At 35.8% G+C, this 22,020-nt stretch overlaps 1 protein-coding gene across 2 annotated transcripts; it reads right to left on the reverse strand.

Moving 5' to 3' along the window:
- Window positions 1-987: 987 nt before the first annotated feature.
- Window positions 988-21,595, reverse strand: mfsd14a2 (major facilitator superfamily domain containing 14A2). 2 transcript variants are annotated; one of them, XM_048163080.1, is made up of 12 exons: window positions 21,389-21,595; window positions 17,685-17,774; window positions 12,141-12,203; window positions 11,686-11,813; window positions 9,790-9,904; window positions 9,355-9,573; window positions 8,135-8,248; window positions 7,111-7,182; window positions 5,908-6,020; window positions 5,398-5,495; window positions 3,099-3,265; window positions 988-3,011 (listed from the first exon to the last, which is right to left on the reverse strand). In XM_048163080.1, the coding sequence occupies exons 1-12, from the start codon at window positions 21,470-21,472 to the stop codon at window positions 2,799-2,801; spliced, it is 1,476 nt and encodes a 491-aa protein (XP_048019037.1). In that variant the 5' UTR covers window positions 21,473-21,595; the 3' UTR covers window positions 988-2,798. The 2 variants fall into 2 exon arrangements, with proteins under 2 accessions (XP_048019037.1, XP_048019036.1); XM_048163079.1 differs by having other exon boundaries at window positions 17,685-17,780; window positions 21,389-21,593.
- Between the last annotated feature and the right edge of the window lie 425 nt (window positions 21,596-22,020).

Consider the following 22,020-nt stretch of genomic DNA (forward strand, 5'->3'; position numbering starts at 1 on the left):
ATTTCGAGAAAAAAGTCCAAATAAAATGTTGAGAATAAACTCGTTAAATTACGAGAAAAATGTTGAGATAAAATGTTGAGAATAAAGTCATTAAATTACGAGAAAAATGTTGAGATAAAATGTTGAGAATAAAGTCATTAAATTATGAGAAAAAAGTTGTTAGATTATGAGAACAAATTCGTTAAATTGAGAAAAAAAGTCGTTAAATTTCGAGAAAAAAAGTCGAGATAAAATGTTGAGAATAAAGTAATTAAATCGAAATTTAACGACTTTTTTCTCATAATTTAACGAATTTGTTCTCATAATCTAACGACTTTTTTCTCATAATTTAACGAATTTGTTCTCATAATCTAATGACTTTTTTCTCATAATTTAATGACTTTATTCTCAACATTTTATCTCGACTTTTTTTCTCAATTTAACGAATTTGTTCTCATCTAACAACTTTTTTCTCGTAATTTAATGACTTTATTCTCAACATTTTATCTCAACTTTTTTTCCTCGAAATTTAACGACTTTTTTTCTCGCAATTATTGAGTTTATTCTCAACATTTTATCTCGACTTTTTTCTCAAAATTGAACATTTTTCTCATAATTTAACTAATTTGTTCTCGTAATTTAATTACTTTATTCTCAACATTTTATCTCGACTTTTTTTCTCGTAATTATTGAGTTTATTCTCAATTTTTTCTTGACTTTTTTCTCAAAATTTAACAACATTTTTCTCATAATTTAATGAATTTGTTCTCGTAATTTAACTACTTTTTTCTCGTAATTTAATGACTTTATTCTCAACATTTTATTTCGACTTTTTTCTCGAAATTTAACAAGTTTTTTTCTCGAAATTTAACAACTTTAATCTCGAGATGGTTTTATTTTTTTATTATTGCTTGGCCCTAATCCTCTGCCGTAGTTTTGTTATATATAAAGAAAACCAATAAAAACTTCATTTTCCAAAAAAAAAAAAAAAGAAGAAAACACAAAGACTTCAATATCAATAAACTTTTAATAAATAGTTTCTCATTAGTTCCTAATATTTACAGCCGGATCACCATTCACATAAACTGTTTCTATTCTTTTAGAGCACATTTTAGGCACAAATTAATTGGCTTTTTTTTTTCTGAGGCAAACACCAGATTTCTTTGCAAGTTAGTGGCTAGTGAAAAGGAGTAATTATGCAGGTACAAAACAGGATGAAAATATATGACAAAGAATTCCATTCAAGTTTGGTCATACAGCTCAATGTGAAATGATGGAAAAAACCTTTAAATAACATTTACACGGTTTTCAATGCTGTAAGAGAACATAAATGGTCCAAAATGTTAGCTTAAAAACAAGTTACAATGACTAAGCCTGTGGAACATCTCGCGGATTTGTCTTGAAAATGGTAACGTAAAAAAAAGAAGAAAATCATACAAATACCAGAAAATGAAACACACAGATGAATAAAAACGCACAAAGACAGAAATAAAGTCATAGGTATGGCACCTAAAACCAAATAAACAAAACCCAGAGATCGGTTTTAAAAGAAAAAGTGATCTGAATGCACTTGAGGTTTTCTCTGGAAAATCGAACATTAATGTTGAGATCTGATAAAAGTATTCAAAGTTTCTCACCAGAAAAAAAATTAAGCACCGCAAATAGAAATCTGCCACAAAATTTGGGGTCTAAAATCACAATGGCGTGCCCGAAAAAGCGTAGCTCTAATAGAAACACCACGTTTAGAGGATAGTATTATACCACAGAACTTTGTAACCTTGTACACCCTACAGTAGCAGCATGTGTGATATTAGATTCACTGGATCTAGCGATGCTCATCCAATCACATCTAAGCTATTCCACCCACATCAGTGCTCGCGATAATATGAAAACTAGGTATGCGGTCAGTAAGCTTGTAACCCTGCTAGCCTGTTGTATCATGGCAGTGCTGACGTTCACAGGGAGTTCTGGTGGCGAAGCAGACGAAGAACGGAAATCAAATATGCGCAGGCTCCGACAGGAGCGATACGGTTGACCCTTCTCAGAGCGTAGTCTTCATCTGGGTTTGGTAATTGTGATAAAAAGTCACTTAAAGGCAACTTTTACTTCCTCTGCACGATTCCGACACGCCGCTCGTGATGGCAAGGGAGAGGAAGTACAAACTATTTCATCCGATGTACGAGAACAGAAACTCTAGTTCGAAGGAGCATGATACAACAGCGACGACTGTGTGAAATGACCTTCTTGGTTACGTTTTCCTTGAGGGTTCGAAAAGACGACACGCTCTTCTCTAGAAGCGTCTTTCAATCTGTTAAGTACAAAACCAAGAAGAACCAGTAGAAAGCAGCACATCAAAAGTTAGCCTGTAACGTCACGATAGACACGTTCCCTATTGTTACGGTTACCAGGTCTTTGGACGAGGAAGGAACATTTATACAATTGAAATTCTGAAAGAGAGAAAAGACACACACACGCACACACACACACACAAAAAAAAAACCTATGTAACAGTAAAAATGAGGAAAACCTTCACCAAGTCTGTATCGGCACACAACTGTGTCTGCTTGCATTTCCCTCAAGGCAAAATGTCCTTCGCTCCACTTCCTGTTCCTCAAGGCCAAGGTCAGCTCCCGGTTGGCCCAGTTACGCACTTGTAATACGCGCACAGCTCGTTCTGCCTTCGCCGAGCTGCGGGGGAACAAGAGAGGGCGGTGATGTCATCTTCTGTAAAAAGGTGCACTGCTCACGTGCGCCTGGGGAGGTCGGGGTGTTGACGTGAGGGGGTTTGGGGTCCGTGCCCGCCCCCCTCGTCAGTGGGGTTATACGCTGCTGTCCTCCAGCAGAGGCTCCTTGCCCTCGCAGGGTCCGCCCTGAGAGCTGTGTAAGTGGCTCTGTGCGCCGTTGTTGTGCTTCTTGTAGCTGCTGGGCCGCATGTTGAGGGCGTTGTGCTCTGGGATAAAGAGAGCAACCAGAAGGGACAGCAAAACCGAGCATGCTCCGAACAGGAAAGGAGGGCCGGGGATGATGGCACTCTGAAGGGGCACACATATATACAGATATTTGTGAGTGCGTGCTTCTGGTGCAATACAGACAGATTTCTTGTTTCTGAAAGCACTCACCTCATCTGTGGGGTTGGCCATGTTGGGTTTGGCACCCTTCTCTGGGCTCTCTGCAGGGTCCATTTCACTGAGCTCCACGTGAAACAGGTAGAAGACGAAGCCGTAGAGCGCAGGACCCAGGCCGTTACATAGTCCTCGAATTCCTGTGATCATCCCCTGCACCACACCTGACCGAGAAACAGAGGCACATTGAACGAGACTGCATCTGCCCACAACTAAACCGGATACTTCATTATATTATAACGTAATTAGTGTTGTCAAAAGTACAGACTTTTGTTTACAATACAGCTTTGATAACAGTCGGGGTGTACGCCCCCAATATTTGCATATGCCAGCCCATGTTCAAGGCATTAGACAAGGGCAGCCAGTATTAACGTCTGGATCTGTGCACAGCTGAATCATCAGACTAGGTAAGCAAGCAAGAACAACAGCGAAAAATGGCAGATGGAGCAATAATAACTGACATGATCCATGATATCATGATATTTTTAGTGATATTTGTAAATTGTCTTTCTAAATGTTTCGTTAGCATGTTGCTAATGTACTGTTAAAGTTACCATGGTTTCTTACTGTATTCACGGAGACAAGAGCCGTCGCTATTTTCATTTTTAAACACTTGCAGTCTGTATAATGCATAAACAACTTCATTCTTTATAAATCTCTCCAACAGTGTGTAATGTTAGCTTTAGCCACAGAGCACCATCAAACTCATTCAGAATCAAATGTAAACATCCAAATAAACACTGTACTTATGCGATTAAACATGCTGCATGATGAACGTTTGTAAAGATCCATTTTGAGGGTTATATTAGCTGTTTGAACTTTTTTTATGTTGTTTAAGGCAAGCGCGAGCTCTTGGGCGTGGAGCACGAGATTTAAAGGGCCACACACCCTGAATCGGCTCATTTCTAATGATGCCCCAAAATAGGCAGTTAAAAAAATGAATTAAAAAAAAATCTATGGGGTATTTTGAGCTGCAACTTCACAGACACATTCAGGGGACACCTTAGACTTATATTACATCTTATAAAAAAAAAGTTCTAGGGCACCTTAAAATTAAAATAGAAAACAAATATAAAATATATTTAAATACAAAATAGTTGAAATAATTTCACAGTATTAGTATTCTGATCAAATAAATGCTTGTTGAGCATAAGAGATTTCTTTCATAAACATAAAAACAAATCTTACAGACCAACTTTTGAACGCTGTTTATGTATTTAAAATGTTTTGTATTATTTTTAATAATGTATTATTCTAAATTTCAATGACATGAGGTGCATATTTGTGTGTCAAAGTGCATTATTTCCTTTTAAAATAATTTGATAAATTCATGACATATATCACTTTATTTCATTTTTTAGTACATTTAAATACATAGTATTTTATGTTTTGTTATCTTAAACCCTCAAAATGTCAGGTGGTGCAACTGTCCAAACAAATGAACAGATGAGAAAAATATTTAAAATAGTGTCTTACTAATAAAAAATTAAAAACTAAAGACTATGGCATAAACCTTTCATATAAACAGATTTTATAAATATCAGTAGTTTTAAAGCTGTTGAGATCATTGAAAAACTTTTGTCCAGCAATTTGAATGTCAGGGTGGCACAAGCGCAAACATGACACTTTTATTAAGTAAACATGATAATGCATCATCCAGAGGATCACAACTGATGCTTGTGGCAGAGTGAAATGTGTGTATATCCCTCTCAAATACTGGTAAAAACTGATCATTTCAAGTATGGGTAGGTTGGTACACTTACCATGTCAGGTGGTACAACTGCAGTATACAACTATTTGGTTGTACCACCTGACATAAAATATAACAATTTAATATAATGTTTTTTTTTTTTTTTACTATAGGCCATAACATGAAAATAATTAATCAGCTTATCAGTATCAGCCAGAATTCAGTGCATTCCTAAAAATACACCAAGGTCAGACAGTCATTATCAGGCTAAAAGTAAATTAAGGGGTTTATTCTGCACTGGCTGATTATATATTATCCTGTTTATTACATGCTACCAAATACATAGACAGGAAAAATCAAGTTCAGTTGATATGATTTTTTTTTTCAAATGCCAGAGCCTGCATAGTGATAGAGAGACATGAAACTATCACATCTTTGTGTTGAATGACCCATCAGAATTAAATATTCCATATAAAAACAATAAACTGTGACTTAATAATTAATAAAAATTAATTATTCTGTGGAGGAAAAATAAACCTGCCAGCCAGAGGACTATATTAAGATATTTTTGCTGATGTTACTGTGGTGTGGCCGCACGTGTCTCACCTTGTTGGTCGGGGTCTGCGTTGCGGGACACTATGGCACTGATTGCTGGGAAGGTGATGCTGGACATGGCAGCAACAGCTCCAGCGGCCCACATCATCCTTAAGAGAAAAATAAACCATCAGCATCTCTCTCTCTCTCACAGACTCTCAATTGGTTTCAGTTCATGAGCATGTGTAACTGGTTTTCAGGAGGTCATGTTTGAGTTCTAGCCAAAAGACACAAATAGATAACTTCATGTGTGTAATGGCATGAAAAAATAAGTCATATAAAGCAGGACATGACATCTTGAATGAAATCCATTGATTTTCTTCTTCCATTTCCCAAAATTATGTTTCAGAACAGCAACTAGCTGTAAAATATCTGGTTAAAAATCCTTTAAATAAAGCTTATGAAACACTACAATAAGTATTGATTTCAAGTAAAAATCCAATTACAATCTGTGACTTGAAGTGTATCATGTCTAATGAAGAGTTTGCTGCCCTCTAGTGGGTTTCTAGATGATCAACTCACCAGGGCTGGGAGCCAAAGCCGTACCAGGCCAGCTGTAGGATTTGAAAGCCGAGGCCTAACAAGATAGTGTTCTTATTCCCTATGGAACGCATCAGGATTCCCAGGACAACCGTCTGCACAGAGAGATGAACCATTACTTTGCAAATATTCACTGGCTTCCCTTTAGATCCTAATGCCGGATGTAATGGCGGGCGATACAAGACATGATTAACCGGTAGAAATGTGTCACATGACTTTTCTGAGGTCACAAAAGCTTATTGTTTGCATGTGTTTTTAAGCATTGCGGTTTAAAAATTTATTTTAAACCATTGAATCACAATAAACAGCTAAAGAGAACTGATTTTTATATGTGCACACTGAAAGATGGTTTCTGAGCACCATCTGAGAGACGTGCGCACATGAAGCCACTGCTCATACTGAGTTTTTGCCGCTAAATGGGCATCATTTTGGGCATCAAATACACATCAACATGCCTGTCTTTGCTAGTATCCTTGTAAACAGTCATTTATGTCTTAAGTGAACGCAAACAGTTGAGAAAGAAAACGCGTGCGTAACAGAATATTGCATCTGTGCATTCGGTCTTCAAGTGACAATAAACCTGCTGTCATCTGTGTCAATCAAACAACAAAAAAGAGAATCTCTCAATCCTCTTGACTGAATCACTTTTGTCTCACTTTAAGAAGAATAAACGTATTTTTAATTTATACAGTGTATATTTAATTTATACATTTGATTACTTTATACAATTTATGAAGGTTCGTATTTCTTATTCCAAGTGCTTGAAGTTTTTCAGGTGGGTCTATTTCTTTGTTCTATTGTAGTTTGTTGTCCTATTGCTTGTAATTAGTTTCTTTGTTCTTATGTCCATTTTCTTGTCTTCAGTAAGCTTGAGGTTTTTACGTAGGCTAGTATTATTTGTTTGTGATATTCAAATTGGTGAAAAGAATTATGAAGTTTCAATATTATCAAAAATTGATTATATTAAAACCTTATTTAAAGCAAAAATAGCTATATTGCTTATAACACATCATTACTCATGAAATTACTCATATCGTGATTTAAGATTTTGGTCATATCATCTGCCCCTAGCCTGATGCACTCGCACAGTGAGCCGATTAGAACGAATGAACACATGCTGTGCTTCTCAGAGTCACGTGGTACAAACTCACAATGGAAGGGGTGGAAAAAAGCCTGGAAACCAACCTGAGCCAAGATGGACAGGATTCCCACCACAGCAATGAAGGCAGCAACTGTTTCTGACGTAAATCCAATGACCTGGGAAGATGAAAATTGGCAGTTTAAGAACATCATCTGATTTAATCATTCAATTACAGAGCATTTTAGTTTTTTATTTCAGTATTATATAGTTATTAATACAAAAGTACATAAAATTGCTAAAAATTAAGATGAAAACTGAAAATATAAGGCTAAAATCTAATTCAAAGCTTTTAGCCTTATATTTTCATCTTAATTTTTAGCAATTTTGTTATGTGCTTCTGTCATTTATATTAGATTTTTTATTCTAAACAGTTTTATTTTTTTTTCAGTTTTAGTTTAATTTTAGTAAAAGTAGTAGTTTAGTAGTTTCAGTAATTTTAGTACTTCAACTAACACATTTCAGTTAGTCGCCAAGGTAGCATTTCTATTTTTATTTAAGTTGTTCATCTAATATTTACATTTTATTTTATTTCAGCCTTATTTTAAATAACAAAAATGTTTCAATAATTTTAGTTGCAATAACACTGGTGTGAAATAAACCTTTGATTTATTAATATAAAACCCATTAACATCAACAGCATACAGTCTCGTTCATGTCGTTTCAGCCTAATTTCCAGCCTGACAGCAGAAGAAATTAAAGTGTTACGTAATGATGTTTCTAAGCATTGTGTTTATGCATTTCACAAAACCACACAACACTCAGCTTTGAAATATGGACAAGAGGCATTCCAGCAGAAGCTGAGTGAGTTAAAAATCACATGACTATCTATTTCTAACTGTTTACTTGGAGGGTGAGGGAGTATATGTGACATGTGACTCACAGATATGTGACTCACTTTTTTGGTATTTGCTTAAGCTACAACAAGGTTTGAGTGTTTGCATAAAAATCAATGCATATTCATGCCACCTGCAGCAGCAGCAGCAACCTCAGCGACTGGCCATGCCACTAGATAAAAAGCAGTTCCAGTTGTGTGTCTTTGTTGCATCGATATAAAGGTGTGCAGTGTACCTGTCTGAGATACAGGAAGAAACTGGAATACTGTCCAGCCTCAGGCAGGTAGGACAGGAAGACTGTGATGCAGATCAGGAGAACCGTGGAGTCCTGGCCCACCTTACGCAAGGACTGTGAACAAAAGAGTCACAGAGAGAGCGTGAGAAAGAGGGAGGAAGACACTGAGAGAGAATGAGTGGGCAGAAGAACAGCAACATGATTCATTTAATAAGTGACAGACGACATCTTCGCCATTCTTCTTCAAATGCCAGCTCATGTTTTTTTTTTTCTTTCCTAAATGGTATTCACACTTGTACTGATTTGAGGCAACAAGGCAAACAGAGTAGGAACATGCAAAATGAAAAAAAAAAAAAAAAAAAAAAAAACTTATAGATTGGGAAATATAAAATATGTTATAATAATGATAACGATAATAGTAATAGTAATAATAGTAATATAATATAAATATATATAAATAAATATAAAAATCAAATAAATATATATATAAAATAATTAAATATATAAAAATAATATAATAATAATAAATAAATGCATTATATATATATATATATATATATATATATATATATATATATATATATATATATATATATATATATATATATATATATATATAAAATGTATTTATTACACATTACACACACTTATTTAAACACTTGTGGTTGGGTTTTTAATGTTTTTAAAATAAGTCTTGTGCTCACCAAGGCACCATTTATTTGATCAAAACTACAATAATAAAGTAAAATTGTGAAATATTATTACAATTTTAAAATAACAGTTTTCTATTTTTAATATATTTTAAAATATTTCATTCATGTGATGGTAAAGTTGTATTTTCAGCATCATTACTCCAAGTCTTCAGTGTCACATGATCCGTCAGAAATAATTCTAATATGATGATTTGGTGCACTTCTCACAGTTGATTATCACAGTGGTACTGCTTAATATTTTTGTGGAAACCATGATAATTTTTTTAGGATTATTTAATGAATACAATTTTTTTAAAAAGACCACAAACTTTTGAATGGCACTGTATATGTATTAAACCACCAAAAACTTAGCAACCAAAATTAAAACTGATTTATCAGTTGTCCGAACAATGATCTTGACTCTAAAATTAGACCACCAATCAGGTTCCATCAACCTTCTCATGTGACAGATAAGACAAAGGTCATTGCATCCCCATGACTGTACTTGCACAGACATCAGTGACTCACTGCAAAGGGGTCTGCCTGCTCCCAGGAGATGGGCGCCCCCCAGGAGGCCGGTCTCATCTTCTCAGGCAGGGACTCAGGAACCGCTACCAGGATAAAACAGATGTCGAGCAGGGCAATGGCCGTGGCAAGGATCACCACCAATGTATCTCCATACGCCACTGACAGGTACGCACCGATCGCTGGGCTTGTCACCAGGCTGGCTGCAAAAGTGGCCGATACCTGTGGGAAAAGATTTAATCAACTGTGGTGACCACAAGGGAAATGTTCTTCAACACAATTAACACTTTAATTTCATTGCAGTGCCAAAAAGGAAACCACAGACGGCTGTCAAATAACAGGAAACCAATAAGCGCCGACGATTCTAGGTATAGTTGCTGTGAAGTTGCTTACAGCACAACATCAAAAGGAAGTCATGAGTCATGTTCCTCTGCTCACCAGGCCATATGCCGTGCTCCTCTCATGCTCCTGGGTGATATCGGCCACATATGCAAAGATCACAGAGAAAGTGACCGCAAACACACCAGACATGGAGATCACTGCAAAGTACCACCTGCAGGATCAGACGGAGAGAATGATTAAGTCTAAAATAAAACATTTAGAGAGTTTCAAATGCTCAAAATAAAAGACTTAATACAAATAAATATGTGACTAAAATAATTGTACATTTATGAATTTGGCTTAAGTTTTCTAAAATGGTTTACAATTAAGATGACAATATGAACAAATCATATTGTCAATCAATCAATATATAATACAATGACTGTGTCACTGTAGGGTAAGATAACAACAATGTTGCTATTGTTAATAAAAACTGAAAATATTAAAAATCATTTTAGTTAATATAAATAAACCTGAAATAATATAAAATAAACTATAAATATTAAATGAAAAACAAAATGTAAAGTATTTAGTACAGTAACTAAAATTACTAAAATAAAAACAAGGAAATAAAATAAATAGAATACTTTCTTAAATAAGTAGAAATGACAAAAAAAAAAAAGACAAATGCACAAAACTAAACTACTAAAACTTAAACTAAAATTACAATGAAAGCTAAAATATTAAACGGTACAAAAGTATATAAATAATACTAAAATTACATTCACAAAGGAATATGCAGGTTATATTTTACCCCAAAATCAAATGAAAAAATAAACTAAATATGGCATAAAAATAGTCTATTTAATTTTTATTAAAAAGCAAAAAAAAAAAAAAAAAAGATTTTTATCATATTAAAAGAATTTTTATCACATTAAAATAATTTGGGCTGCCCCCAACTAAACATTTTTGTAGTCGACTATTAGTCATTAATTTAAGCCATTAGTCAACTAATCGCACGATTATATTAATTAAATTATTGAAATATATACTGGGGGAATACAACACCATAATGAGCCTTTAATATATTTAGGCGTAATATAGCCTATTCCTCGCTCAAGCGCGCACATAAACTTGCTGCACAGCACCAGCAAAAGTATAAATGAGTCAGAGAAAAAAAATAGCAAGGGGACATTTTAATTATTTACTAATAAACTAGTGTTTTCTGAGTCAGTGTCGGCTGCAAAGATGAAGTCGACGATGCTGACTCGCCATCTCCGCAGCATAGTGGATGCTCCTTTAGAGAGAAATGCACATTTCAAACGGATTACATAAGCAGAGAGGGTTTTTATTCTAATTGACTCATCTAAAACTAGACATTTTAAGCTTTCTATAGATATATTTCTCATGTTTGTGAGGCAAGTGTACGCTGAGTTTCATTTTTTCATTTCATTTTTGTGACGAGTTCAAGTTCAAGGAGACCGAGACGGCAGAAAGCGCATCCTGTTTTTTTCTTTATTTTAAGCATATTTTAACATTTTCTTGTTATTGTGAGTTTATACAAATAAAAGTAGACCCTACAGTTTCGAATGATGTATTACTTTTATCTGTATGACCAAAAATAAAGTATTTTAAGTTGTTTCCGCTGTTATAAAAAAAAAACACAAGTGATCACGCCGGCTCCTCCGTGTCTTGCAGTAATCGTGTATACTTTACCTTCTACACTCCGCACAAACACTTGGATCTACCTATCGCACAATTATCCAGGTTAACGTTAGAAAGTAAAGTAGCAAAGTAAAGTTGTTACTAGTTGTGTTTTAAATGATATGCCATATTTGAGGTCGATGAATGATAGTCGAACGTTTGGATTTCCTGCCCGACATTCTGTAATTACCACAAGGACCCGCCGTTAGTCGACTATTAGGGGGCAGCCCTTAAAATATTATGTAATGAGTATTAGATTTTCTGTAATTTCACATTAAAGTAGGAAACCGCTTCATGCAAGAGGCTTACCATGGGCTGATCTTCATGAGAGGGATGGGAGCACAGGTGAAGAACACAGTGAGCAGCAGGAAGGACTTCCGGCCCCACACATCTGACAGAGCACCGATTAATGGAGCACTCAGGAAAGACAGCAGGCCCTGAGTGAATACAAGAGCATGTGGCTTCCTTAAATGGCACAGTTACTCTGAAAGATTCAAAACAACTATTTGCATCTTAATATTTCACAGTAATATTCGGGTCAGGCTGGATTGCAGGATCTTGTTTATCGGTGAGGTTTAAACTGGTAAATTCTGTTCCCACTTTACCGTATTTAAGGGCATCACTGTGTGACCTGGGTTTATCATAAATAAACAGGGCAACGTAAGAGTAGCTATCCCTAATCATGACTCTTATCTCTTGTCACATCAGAAAGGGAGAAGATGAAAAGCATGAGTAAATGTGAACGGCTGGAGTCAATGTCCTACCTTGACACCATGAATAAGTCCGTTCATCAGGAATGTGTGCTGGGGGAATGTCTGATGTAACACCTGAAACAAAAAAACAGATTGACCATAAAATGTATGCTGTACATACATACAGATAACCTGTTGGGTACAGAATAACTAGGTTAATGATTCACTAGGTTTACTCTATGGCAGAGCTCAAAAGTAGTAATACTACAAGCTGAAACTTGGCAATAAGAATACTTGGCAATTTGATACGTCAAATATATTTGCACTGATTTTTTCGCAATATAAAAGCAGGCAGCATCACATGAACGTCACAATGATTTTAATGAACTTTTAGTTGAACTAAAGTTGTTTAAGATTCTTCCTTCTCTTGTGAGTTTAAGAGACAATCAGGGATGCTTTAATAGTCTCTTATTTAAACTTTAGATTTCAATGAATCAATTAAAAATTGACATTTGTTTACTATTTCATTAAACATTTTGATCATACTTGGTAACAATAGTTGTTTGGTTGAATTTGAAATGATATTCCTCTGATAAATAAATAAATAAATAAATAAATAAATAAATAAATTCATTTTAAGCCTTTTCAGAGAAAATAAATAAGTAAAAATACCCGTTAAATAATGTCAAAGCATGAAAAATACAGAATATTATCCATTTCCACATTAAAAATCATTAAAAGGGTTTCCATGTCTGTAATTGAGGATATCAAAAAATCAAGTAGCTCACAAGCCAAATGTGCTTCATGATCCAACTGGTTGCTTGTTTACCCACATAAATGTGTCATTGTTTTTGCTGCTTTACTTGTTAGAGGTTACAAAATAACCACCATGAGTACAAACATGTTGTTTTGACTGTGCAATGAAATGACCAACCCGTAATAAAGTATAAGGCAAGGAATGTCATTTAAGCGTTTTGAGATTTGAACTGTTTGAGGCTGAGCATAAGAACCATCATTGCGGTTGAAAGTCAGGTGCATACCTCTAACTGGAGCAATGATTCCCACAGCCTGACTAATCATTAAACACACTGTATACAACAGTGTCAATGTTTTACAAAAGTGTACAAAAGAGATCTGTTCTCTTATGACTGGGAAATAAATCAACTGATCTGTATACAAATTCAAAGATAAAGTCTTCAGTTCCAAGAAGTCAACATTACATATGGACTGAAGTCCAACAGGGCATATGCCTTACTTAAAAAGTGGCATGTTCAATTCTGATTAAATTTAACTTGAAAAAAACATTGAAAGGCATTTATTAATTTTCTGTAACTGCACAGTTAAGACATACTTAAAGGGTTAGTTCACCCAAAAATGAAAGTTCGGTCATTATTTACTCACCTTCATGTTGCTCCAAACTCAAAATTCGTTCAACTTTTTAATGAAATCTGAGAGATTTCTGTCCCTCCATTGACAGCTATGCAACTACCACTTTGACGCTTCAAATAGTTCATAAAGAGATTGTAAAACTAATCCTTATGAATTGACTGGTTTAGTCCAAATTTACTGAAGAGACTCGATTGTTTTATATGATGAACAGATTTAGGCTTTTATCTTCATTTGTGTTCAGAAGATCAACGAAAGTCTTACGGGTTTTAAACAACATGAAGGCGAGTAAATAATGACAGAATTTTCATTTTTGGGTGAACTAACACTTTAAGAAAACTGAAACGAAACTGGTTATTGACATTCAACTGTATGCTTACATACTGTCCTGCAAAAATCATTCTGCTTGTATACAGGTGCTGGTCATATAATTAGAATATCATCAAAAAGTTGATTTATTTCACTAATTCCATTCAAAAAGTGAAACTTGTATATTATATTCATTCATTACACACAGACTGATATGTTTCAAATGTTTATCTCTTTTAATTTTGATGATTATAACTGGCAACTAAGGAAAATCCCAAATTCAGTATCTCAGAAAATTAGAATATTGTGAAAAGGTTCAATATTGAAGACACCTGGTGCCACACTCTAATCAGCTAATTAACTCAAAACACCTGCAAAGGCCTTTAAATGGTCTCTCAGTCTAGTTCTGTAGGCTACACAATCATGGGGAAGACTGCTGACTTGACAGTTGTCCACAAGACGACCATTGACACCTTGCACAAGGAGGGCAAGACACAAAAGGTCATTGCAAAAGAGTCTGGCTGTTCACAGAGCTCTGTGTCCAAGCACATTAATAGAGAGGCGAAGGGAAGGAAAAGATGTGGTAGAAAAAAAGTGTACAAGCAACAGGGATAACTGCACCCTGGAGAGGATTGTGAAACAAAACCCATTCAAAAATGTGGGGGAGATTCACAAAGAGTGGACTGCAGCTGGAGTCAGTGCTTCAAGAACCACTACGCACAGACGTATGCAAGACATGGGTTTCAGCTGTCGCATCCCTTATGTCAAGCCACTCTTGAACAACAGACAGCATCAGAAGCGTCTAAAGACAAAAAGGACTGCACTGCTGCTGAGTGGTCCAGAGTTATGTTCTCTGATGAAAGTAAATTTTGCATTTCCTTTGGAAATCAGGTCCCAGAGTCTGGAGGAAGAGAGGAGAGGCACACAATCCACGTTGCTTGAGGTCCAGTGTAAAGTTTCCACAATCAGTGATGGTTTGGGGTGCCATGTCATCTGCTGGTGTTGGTCCACAGTGTTTTCTGAGGTCCAAGGTCAACGCAGTCGTATACCAGGAAGTTTTAGAGCACTTCATGCTTCCTGCTGCTGACCAACTTTATGGAGATGCAGATTTCATTTTCCAACAGGACTTGGCACCTGCACACAGTGCCAAAGCTACCAGTACCTGGTTTAAGGACCATGGTATCCCTGTTCTTAACTGGCCAGCAAACTCGCCTGACCTTAACCCCATAGAAAATCTTTGGGGTATTGTGAAGAGGAAGATGCGATATGCCAGACCCAACAATGCAGAAGAGCTGAAGGCCACTATCAGAGCAACCTGGGCTCTCATAACACCTGAGCAGTGCCACAGACTGATCGACTCCATGCCACGTCGCATTGCTGCAGTAATTCAGGCAAAAGGAGCCCCAACTAAGTATTGAGTGCTGCATGCTCATACTTTTCATGTTCATTCTTTTCAGTTGGCCAAGATTTCGAAACATCCTTTGTATTGGTCTTAAGTAATATTCTAATTTTCTGAGATACTGAATTTGGGATTTTCCTTAGTCGTCAGTTATAATCATCAAAATTAAAAGAAATAAACATTTGAAATATATCAGTATGTGTGTAATGAATGAATATAATATACAAGTTTCAATTTTTGAATGGAATTAGTGAAATAAATCAACTTTTTGATGATATTCTAATTATATGACCAGCACCTGTATAGAAACCTGATACTATTACTTTTTTAATCAGTCACTGTTATCATCATGGAAATGTAAACAGTCTAACAAGCCCAAAATGCACCTGTGAGAAACATTCAACTGAATTGAGAAAAAAAAAGGAGCATGTTGACCAGATCTGAGATCTGCACAAGAGATTATCCACATTCAGAAATAGAAATTTGCATTTCTTCACTTTAAATTTTTTTCTCATTTATTTAAGAAATGATGTTGAGAGATGAAAAAGCATGCGAACACATTTCACCTGCGGTGTTCATTTGATATGGCACTGAAGCAGAGCTCGACTGAGCAAAGCTGTGCCACTTGCTGAGACGTTAAGTCTTGTCAGTGCAGCGTTCATCTGGAAGGCTTTGTTAGGCTCATTAGTGCTTCAGTATATCAGAGGCTACTAATCAAATAAAAGGCCAGAGCAAAGAGCACTGAGGCGACTCTCTGGCTCAACTGTACCAACTACATGCAAATCTTCCTCCCACAGTGGGAAATGAGGACAATGAATAAGCAATTTATATATATATATATATATATACACAAGACATTAAGCAACTAGGGAATGTTTCAATTTCAGCCACTACCAAAAGCCAACTGACCACTGGTGAAAAAAACTTCTGTTACATTATTTTTCTGTTTTAACAATTTCCATTACAAATAATAAGCATAAAAGTTTGAGTGAAAATGTTCACTTTTATTAGTAACAAAATTTTGTTTAAACTATTTCTAAATCCTAAAACATTATTTCCAAGTTTAAATACACACACACAAAAAAACAGATTTCAATTTGATCTCAGACTTTTGTATGCCGATAATTGATAAAGCTCAAACAATAAGTCTATATTGTATTGACATTATAATGCTTTGATGTCTGATTTTACACTCTTGATGATCAATGTACAATAGAAATAATGCATAACTGTTTAGTACTTTTGTAAAGTGCCATAGAACGATACCATTTAAACCAATGAAATAAGTTTTTAGGTAATGATTATTCTTTCATTGATCAATAAAAGTATTGTTTTGTTCACAGCCCTGTTTTTTAATTTAACCATTTTACATTTTACAATGTTTAAATTCATTCTGCTAAATAAACGCAGAACAGACAGATGCCAAAGCCAATATTTGCAGATACTGATATGGCAACAGAATAACAGACACATTATACTGTACAGTACATCCCTAGAAACAAAGTAAACAAAGCTGGAAATATCTGGTAACACTGTGTCTACAATGGATGTGAGCGGAACGATGCGGCGCGACAAAAGACAATAAAACCCATTATAATCAGTGATGCTGTCTACACTGGATGCTGCGCGACAAAACACGACATGACAAATCCCCGAAAGTAAACGGAAGCCTCGTTCAATTTATGATGTACTCCAAGCATTCGCAATACTTCTCATAGAAAGGACAAATGGATTTGCAACGGTTGCTTTGTCGTGTCCAGTGTAGACAGCTTCTAGCTGCTGCGGTGCGATGCGATGCGTCAATGGTCGTGTCCGGTGTAGACACGGTGTAAGATTAAATGTGTAAAAGTACCGTTCAAACTTTTGGGGTTAGTAAATGCTTTTATTCAGCAAGAGCTGCACTGCATTGAAAATTAACAGTTTGGTGATCATAAGAGACAATACCACTTTCAACTCATGCATTATTCAACAAAAGAAAACAGCAATTCCACTTTGCATGTAGTGTAAATTTAAGGAAACATCGGTTACAGTCAGAGCAATGGATCACTTTGTGGAAAAAGATTTTGCAAATAGCATGTTGTGTAACATGCTGTGACTGTACTGGATACAGTGTCAACAAGAGCGTCATGCTGACCAGCATAAAAACAACTGGCACTTCGTTACAAAGTAAATCACAGGTTCAGCTTCATTTACAGCCATGTGGCCTGACAAACCCTCCAGTTCGCCTTCAGAATAAAAAGGTCATTATTAGCATGATGCTGTTTGATGTTGTTTTAATATTGCTTGGTCAATTATACTCAATGCATCCCTCATCAACTAAAACAGAGTGCACCATTCTGCCCTCTCCATTTGATCAGGATTCATTTATTCATAAATTTGTACAAGGCTCCTCGGATCTGGGCAATGGGAAATGTCACTCCTTGTTTTGGATACAAAAGGGAGAATGAATGCAAACATTCATGGCTCGTAATTCGCTCTGATCTGAAACTGTCAATGAGGGCGATTAAACAAAACTGGTTTACCGTAAGCATGGGAGTGGTGAGCAGTCCCCAGGCGAAGAACTCCAGGAAGATAACCACCACTGCATGGTAGACGCTGGGCTCTCCGATCCCCTGTGGCTAAACAAGGAGGAGTTACATTACTATGGAAGCTTGTTTGCACAACTAAATAAAAAACAATACAGGCAGTTGTGACTTTTTTATCTCCCTATTCTGATTTCTTTTCTCAGAACTGTGAGATATAAACTTGCAATTGCAAGTAACAGTCAGAATTGTGAGAAATAAAGTCAGAATTGAGTTATAAACTCGCAATTCTGATTTTTTTTCTTGCAATTCTGACTTTCTCACAATATTATAAACTCGCAATTCTGACTTTTTTCTCACAACTGAGATATAAACTCGTAATTCTGACTTTTTTCCTCGCAATTCTGACTTTTTTTCTCACAACTGAGATATAAACTCGTAATTCTGACTTTTTTCCTCGCAATTCTGACTTTTTTTCTCACAACTGAGACATAAACTCGTAATTCCGACTTTTTTCTCACAACTGAGACATAAACTCGTAATTCTGACTTTTTTCCTCGCAATTTTGACTTTTTCCCTCACAATTCTGACTTTCTCACAACTGTGAGATATAAACTCGTAATTCTGACTTTTTTCTCACAACTGAGATATAAACTCGTAATTCCGACTTTTTTCTCACAACCGAGATATAAACTCGTAAATCCGACTTTTTTCTCACAACCGAGATATAAACTCGTAATTCCGACTTTTTTCTCACAACTGAGACATAAACTCGTAATTCTGACTTTTTTCCTCGCTATTTTGACTTTTTTCCTCGCAATTCTGACTTTCTCACAACTGAGAGATATAAACTTGCAATTCTGACTTTTTTCTCACAACTGAGATATAAACTCGTAATTCTGACTTTTCCCCTCACAATTCTGACTTTCTCACAACTGCAGTTATAAACTCGCAATTCTGACTTTTTTCCTCGTAATTGCAAGATATAAACTCACAATTTTGACTTTTGAATTCTGATATAAACTCACAATGGCGAGTTATAAAGTCTAATTCTGATGAAAAAAAGCTTTACAAAATTGCGATTGCAATTGCGAGTTTATATCATGCAATTCTGAGAAAAAAGACAGAATTGTGAGATAAAGTCGCAATTATACCTTTTTTATTTTTTTATTCAGTGGCAGAAACAAGCTTCCATAGATACATTACTAATAATATTACTACAAACAAACAAAATACAGGAAGTAATGTGGAAGAACATGGATAAAGAAACAATAAGGTGGAAGGCTGGACAAGACAAATGACAGAGGACATGATTCACATTACAGACAGAACAAAATAGCAATATTTTTGACATAACATATGCTTCATTACCATTTATTAGCTTAAAATAAACATCATTATAGTGTGCAATAACAGGGTCCAAAGGGGCTACAATTCCAGACTCATTATCTCACACTTATCTAGTGTACTGCAAAAGCTTTCTCTTTAGAAAACAAATAATAGATGGATATCTGGCCCTAAATCAATCCCTGAAAGCCCAAAACTACCTTGCCAAACCCTTATAGAAATGATGCATGCTGAACATCGGAAGTGACTTAATGGTCCGCAAGAAAGCCTGTACTCATACGTTTAACAGCCTGCAGACTGAGCACAATGCTGCGGATCATTAGAAAGGGGGGAGAGCAAGAGTCGTGGCCTGTGCTCGAACAGTTAACAGTGCAAACAAAGCCTTAGGGCTACGTAGGTAAATAGACAAAAAACAACGTCAACCTACACATTTGCTCTCTTTGTACAGTATTCATAAAAGCTCTTGTTAAATTTGAAATTTGTGGGCTGGTGTTATTGTGTTAAACCTTTCAATTTACAGGAGTCCCAAGCTAAATCACTAAATCAATAAAGTCAATGATTAGAAACCTCCGATTATGAACAACCTGTTTATGGTACAGTGTAAAACCCTCTTGCACTGCATAAAATTACAGTAGAAAATATTTACTTTCAGAACAAGCATATAATTTAGCAGACCATTCATTTGCACTTAAAGGGTTAGTTCACCCAAAAATGAAAATGATGCCATTTATTACTCACCCTCGTGCCGTTCCACACCAGTAAGACCTTCGTTCATCTTCAGAACACAAATTAAAATATTTTTGTTGAAATCCGATGGCTCAATGAGGCCTCCATAGGGAGCAATGACATTTCCTCTCTCAAGATCCATTAATGTACTAAAAACATATTTAAATCAGTTCATGTGAGTACAGTGGTTCAATGTTAATATTATAAAGCGACGAGAATATTTTTGGTGCGGCAAAAAAAATGAAATAATGACTTATATAGTGATGGCCGATTTCAAAACACTGCTTCATGAAGCATCGGAGCATAATGAATCAGCGTATCGAATCATGATTCGGATTGCGTGTTATACAACAAAACGGCTGAAATCACATGACTTTGGCGCTCCGAACCGCTGATTCGATACACTGATTCATAACGCTCCGAAGCTTCCTGAAGCAGTGTTTTGAAATCGGCCATCACTATATAAGTCATTATTTCGTTTTTTTTTTTTGGCGCACCAAAAATATTCTCGTCGCTTTATAATATTGAACCACTGTACTCACATGAACTGATTTAAATATGTTTTTAGTACATTAATGGATCTTGAGAGAGGAAATGTCATTGCTCCCTATGCAGGCTTTACAGAGCCATCGGATTTCATCAAAAATATCTTAATTTGTGTTCCGAAGATTAACGAAGGTCTCACGGGTGTGGAACGGCACGAGGGTGAGTAATTAATGACATTATTTTCATTTTTGGGTGAACTAACCCTTTAACTATAAGTCCAAGGTTTCCCAAACATGAGTTGATGAAATACTAACCCTAAATTAAATGAAATGTAAAATTAAAATAAAACAAACGGGGCTGCATAATTAATTACGAAACAGTGACATCTCTCTTATCAAACTGAGATTATCAAATCAAAGGCTGTGATTTAAAGAAGTATAGCATGTTGGGAGGTTCACTTTATTTACATTCACACGTTTGTGGACAGAAGTTTGATGTCAATTACTTCCTACTGTCTTTTCAATCAATTTTAAGTGTAAGGACTTTCAAAAAGTGTTTCCTAAAAGGACAGACTACAGATATGTGAATACATACTACTTGATTCATGAAATCAAAATTTCACAGCCCATTAGGAGCTGTCTTGACGTTTAAGACCGAACTGACTCTTTTTTTAAGCGGTTCACGACCAAAACAACATGATAAACCCATAAACACGTCATTCTTAGAGAGAGCACCTGTCGGACAGGTGAAGTGTCGGACAGAACATATGTCATTAAAAGCATATTATTTAGTATCCTGACGGGACACCCACTTCTGTCACCATAAAGACTGATTATTTCTCTTACCTAATAATTCATTATCCCAGTTTCAAGCTTCCAGTTTCGTTTAACGTTACAGGTTTTGTGCGCGCGATGTCTCGATCGGACTTGTTTGTCGCCAGCTGGCTTGTTGTTTTGACTGTCGGTTATCTAATCAAACTATTGTGTCTCATATATTGTCGTTTATTTCTCCTTATAATACAGAGATACAAGCTTGAAATGACACTCAGAATAGAGTTGTTTCATCTCATCCTGTAAAAACACTGTTTTAGCTTGCTAGCCCTGTCTAGCGAATGGCTAACAGCCACAAAGAAATGTTTTACTCACAGTGCCTCCATCTTTAATGATGATTTTCTTAGCTAGAAGAATGCTGCGGTTCAGCCGCTTTTTCTTCTTTTTCTCTCCAGTCATTGTTAACTTATATCCATTCTTGTTTGTGGGAGATGGACCTGCGAGGTGTGGCTAAATATCACAGTTTACCGTTAGCATCCACGCTAAGATACGCGACTTCCTGTCCTCAGTTCTCGCTCTCAGGAGTTCCGCCCATTTTGTTCAACGCAGGTTTCTGATTGGTCAATTTGGCACGGGAGTGGTTCACCTCGCGATTTCATTGGCTGAGTGCATCGTCCGTGCGAGTGAACCCAAAGTGCTTATTACCATAATCGGGTATACAAAACAATGAGGAATCCCTCTGTCGTGTAAACTGCTGACTGTTGTGTTGTTTGTGTTGGGTTTTGTCAGGGAAAAGAGACTCTTGGATGTTATTTAGTTCAAATTTATTTTAGAAGAATAGATTTGTTTTAAATTTCCATAATGTAATAAAACGATTACAGTCAAGAGTTACAGATTCTAATTTATTTTAGTTTACAATCTGCAACATTACCTTATTTTTGTAACCATTTCTCCTCACTACAGCAGAATATATCCAGCTGGCACTAACATTTCTCACAGATTTCTCC

This window comes from Megalobrama amblycephala, linkage group LG17 (assembly GCF_018812025.1).
Source record: "Megalobrama amblycephala isolate DHTTF-2021 linkage group LG17, ASM1881202v1, whole genome shotgun sequence".
NCBI lineage: Eukaryota > Metazoa > Chordata > Actinopteri > Cypriniformes > Xenocyprididae > Megalobrama > Megalobrama amblycephala.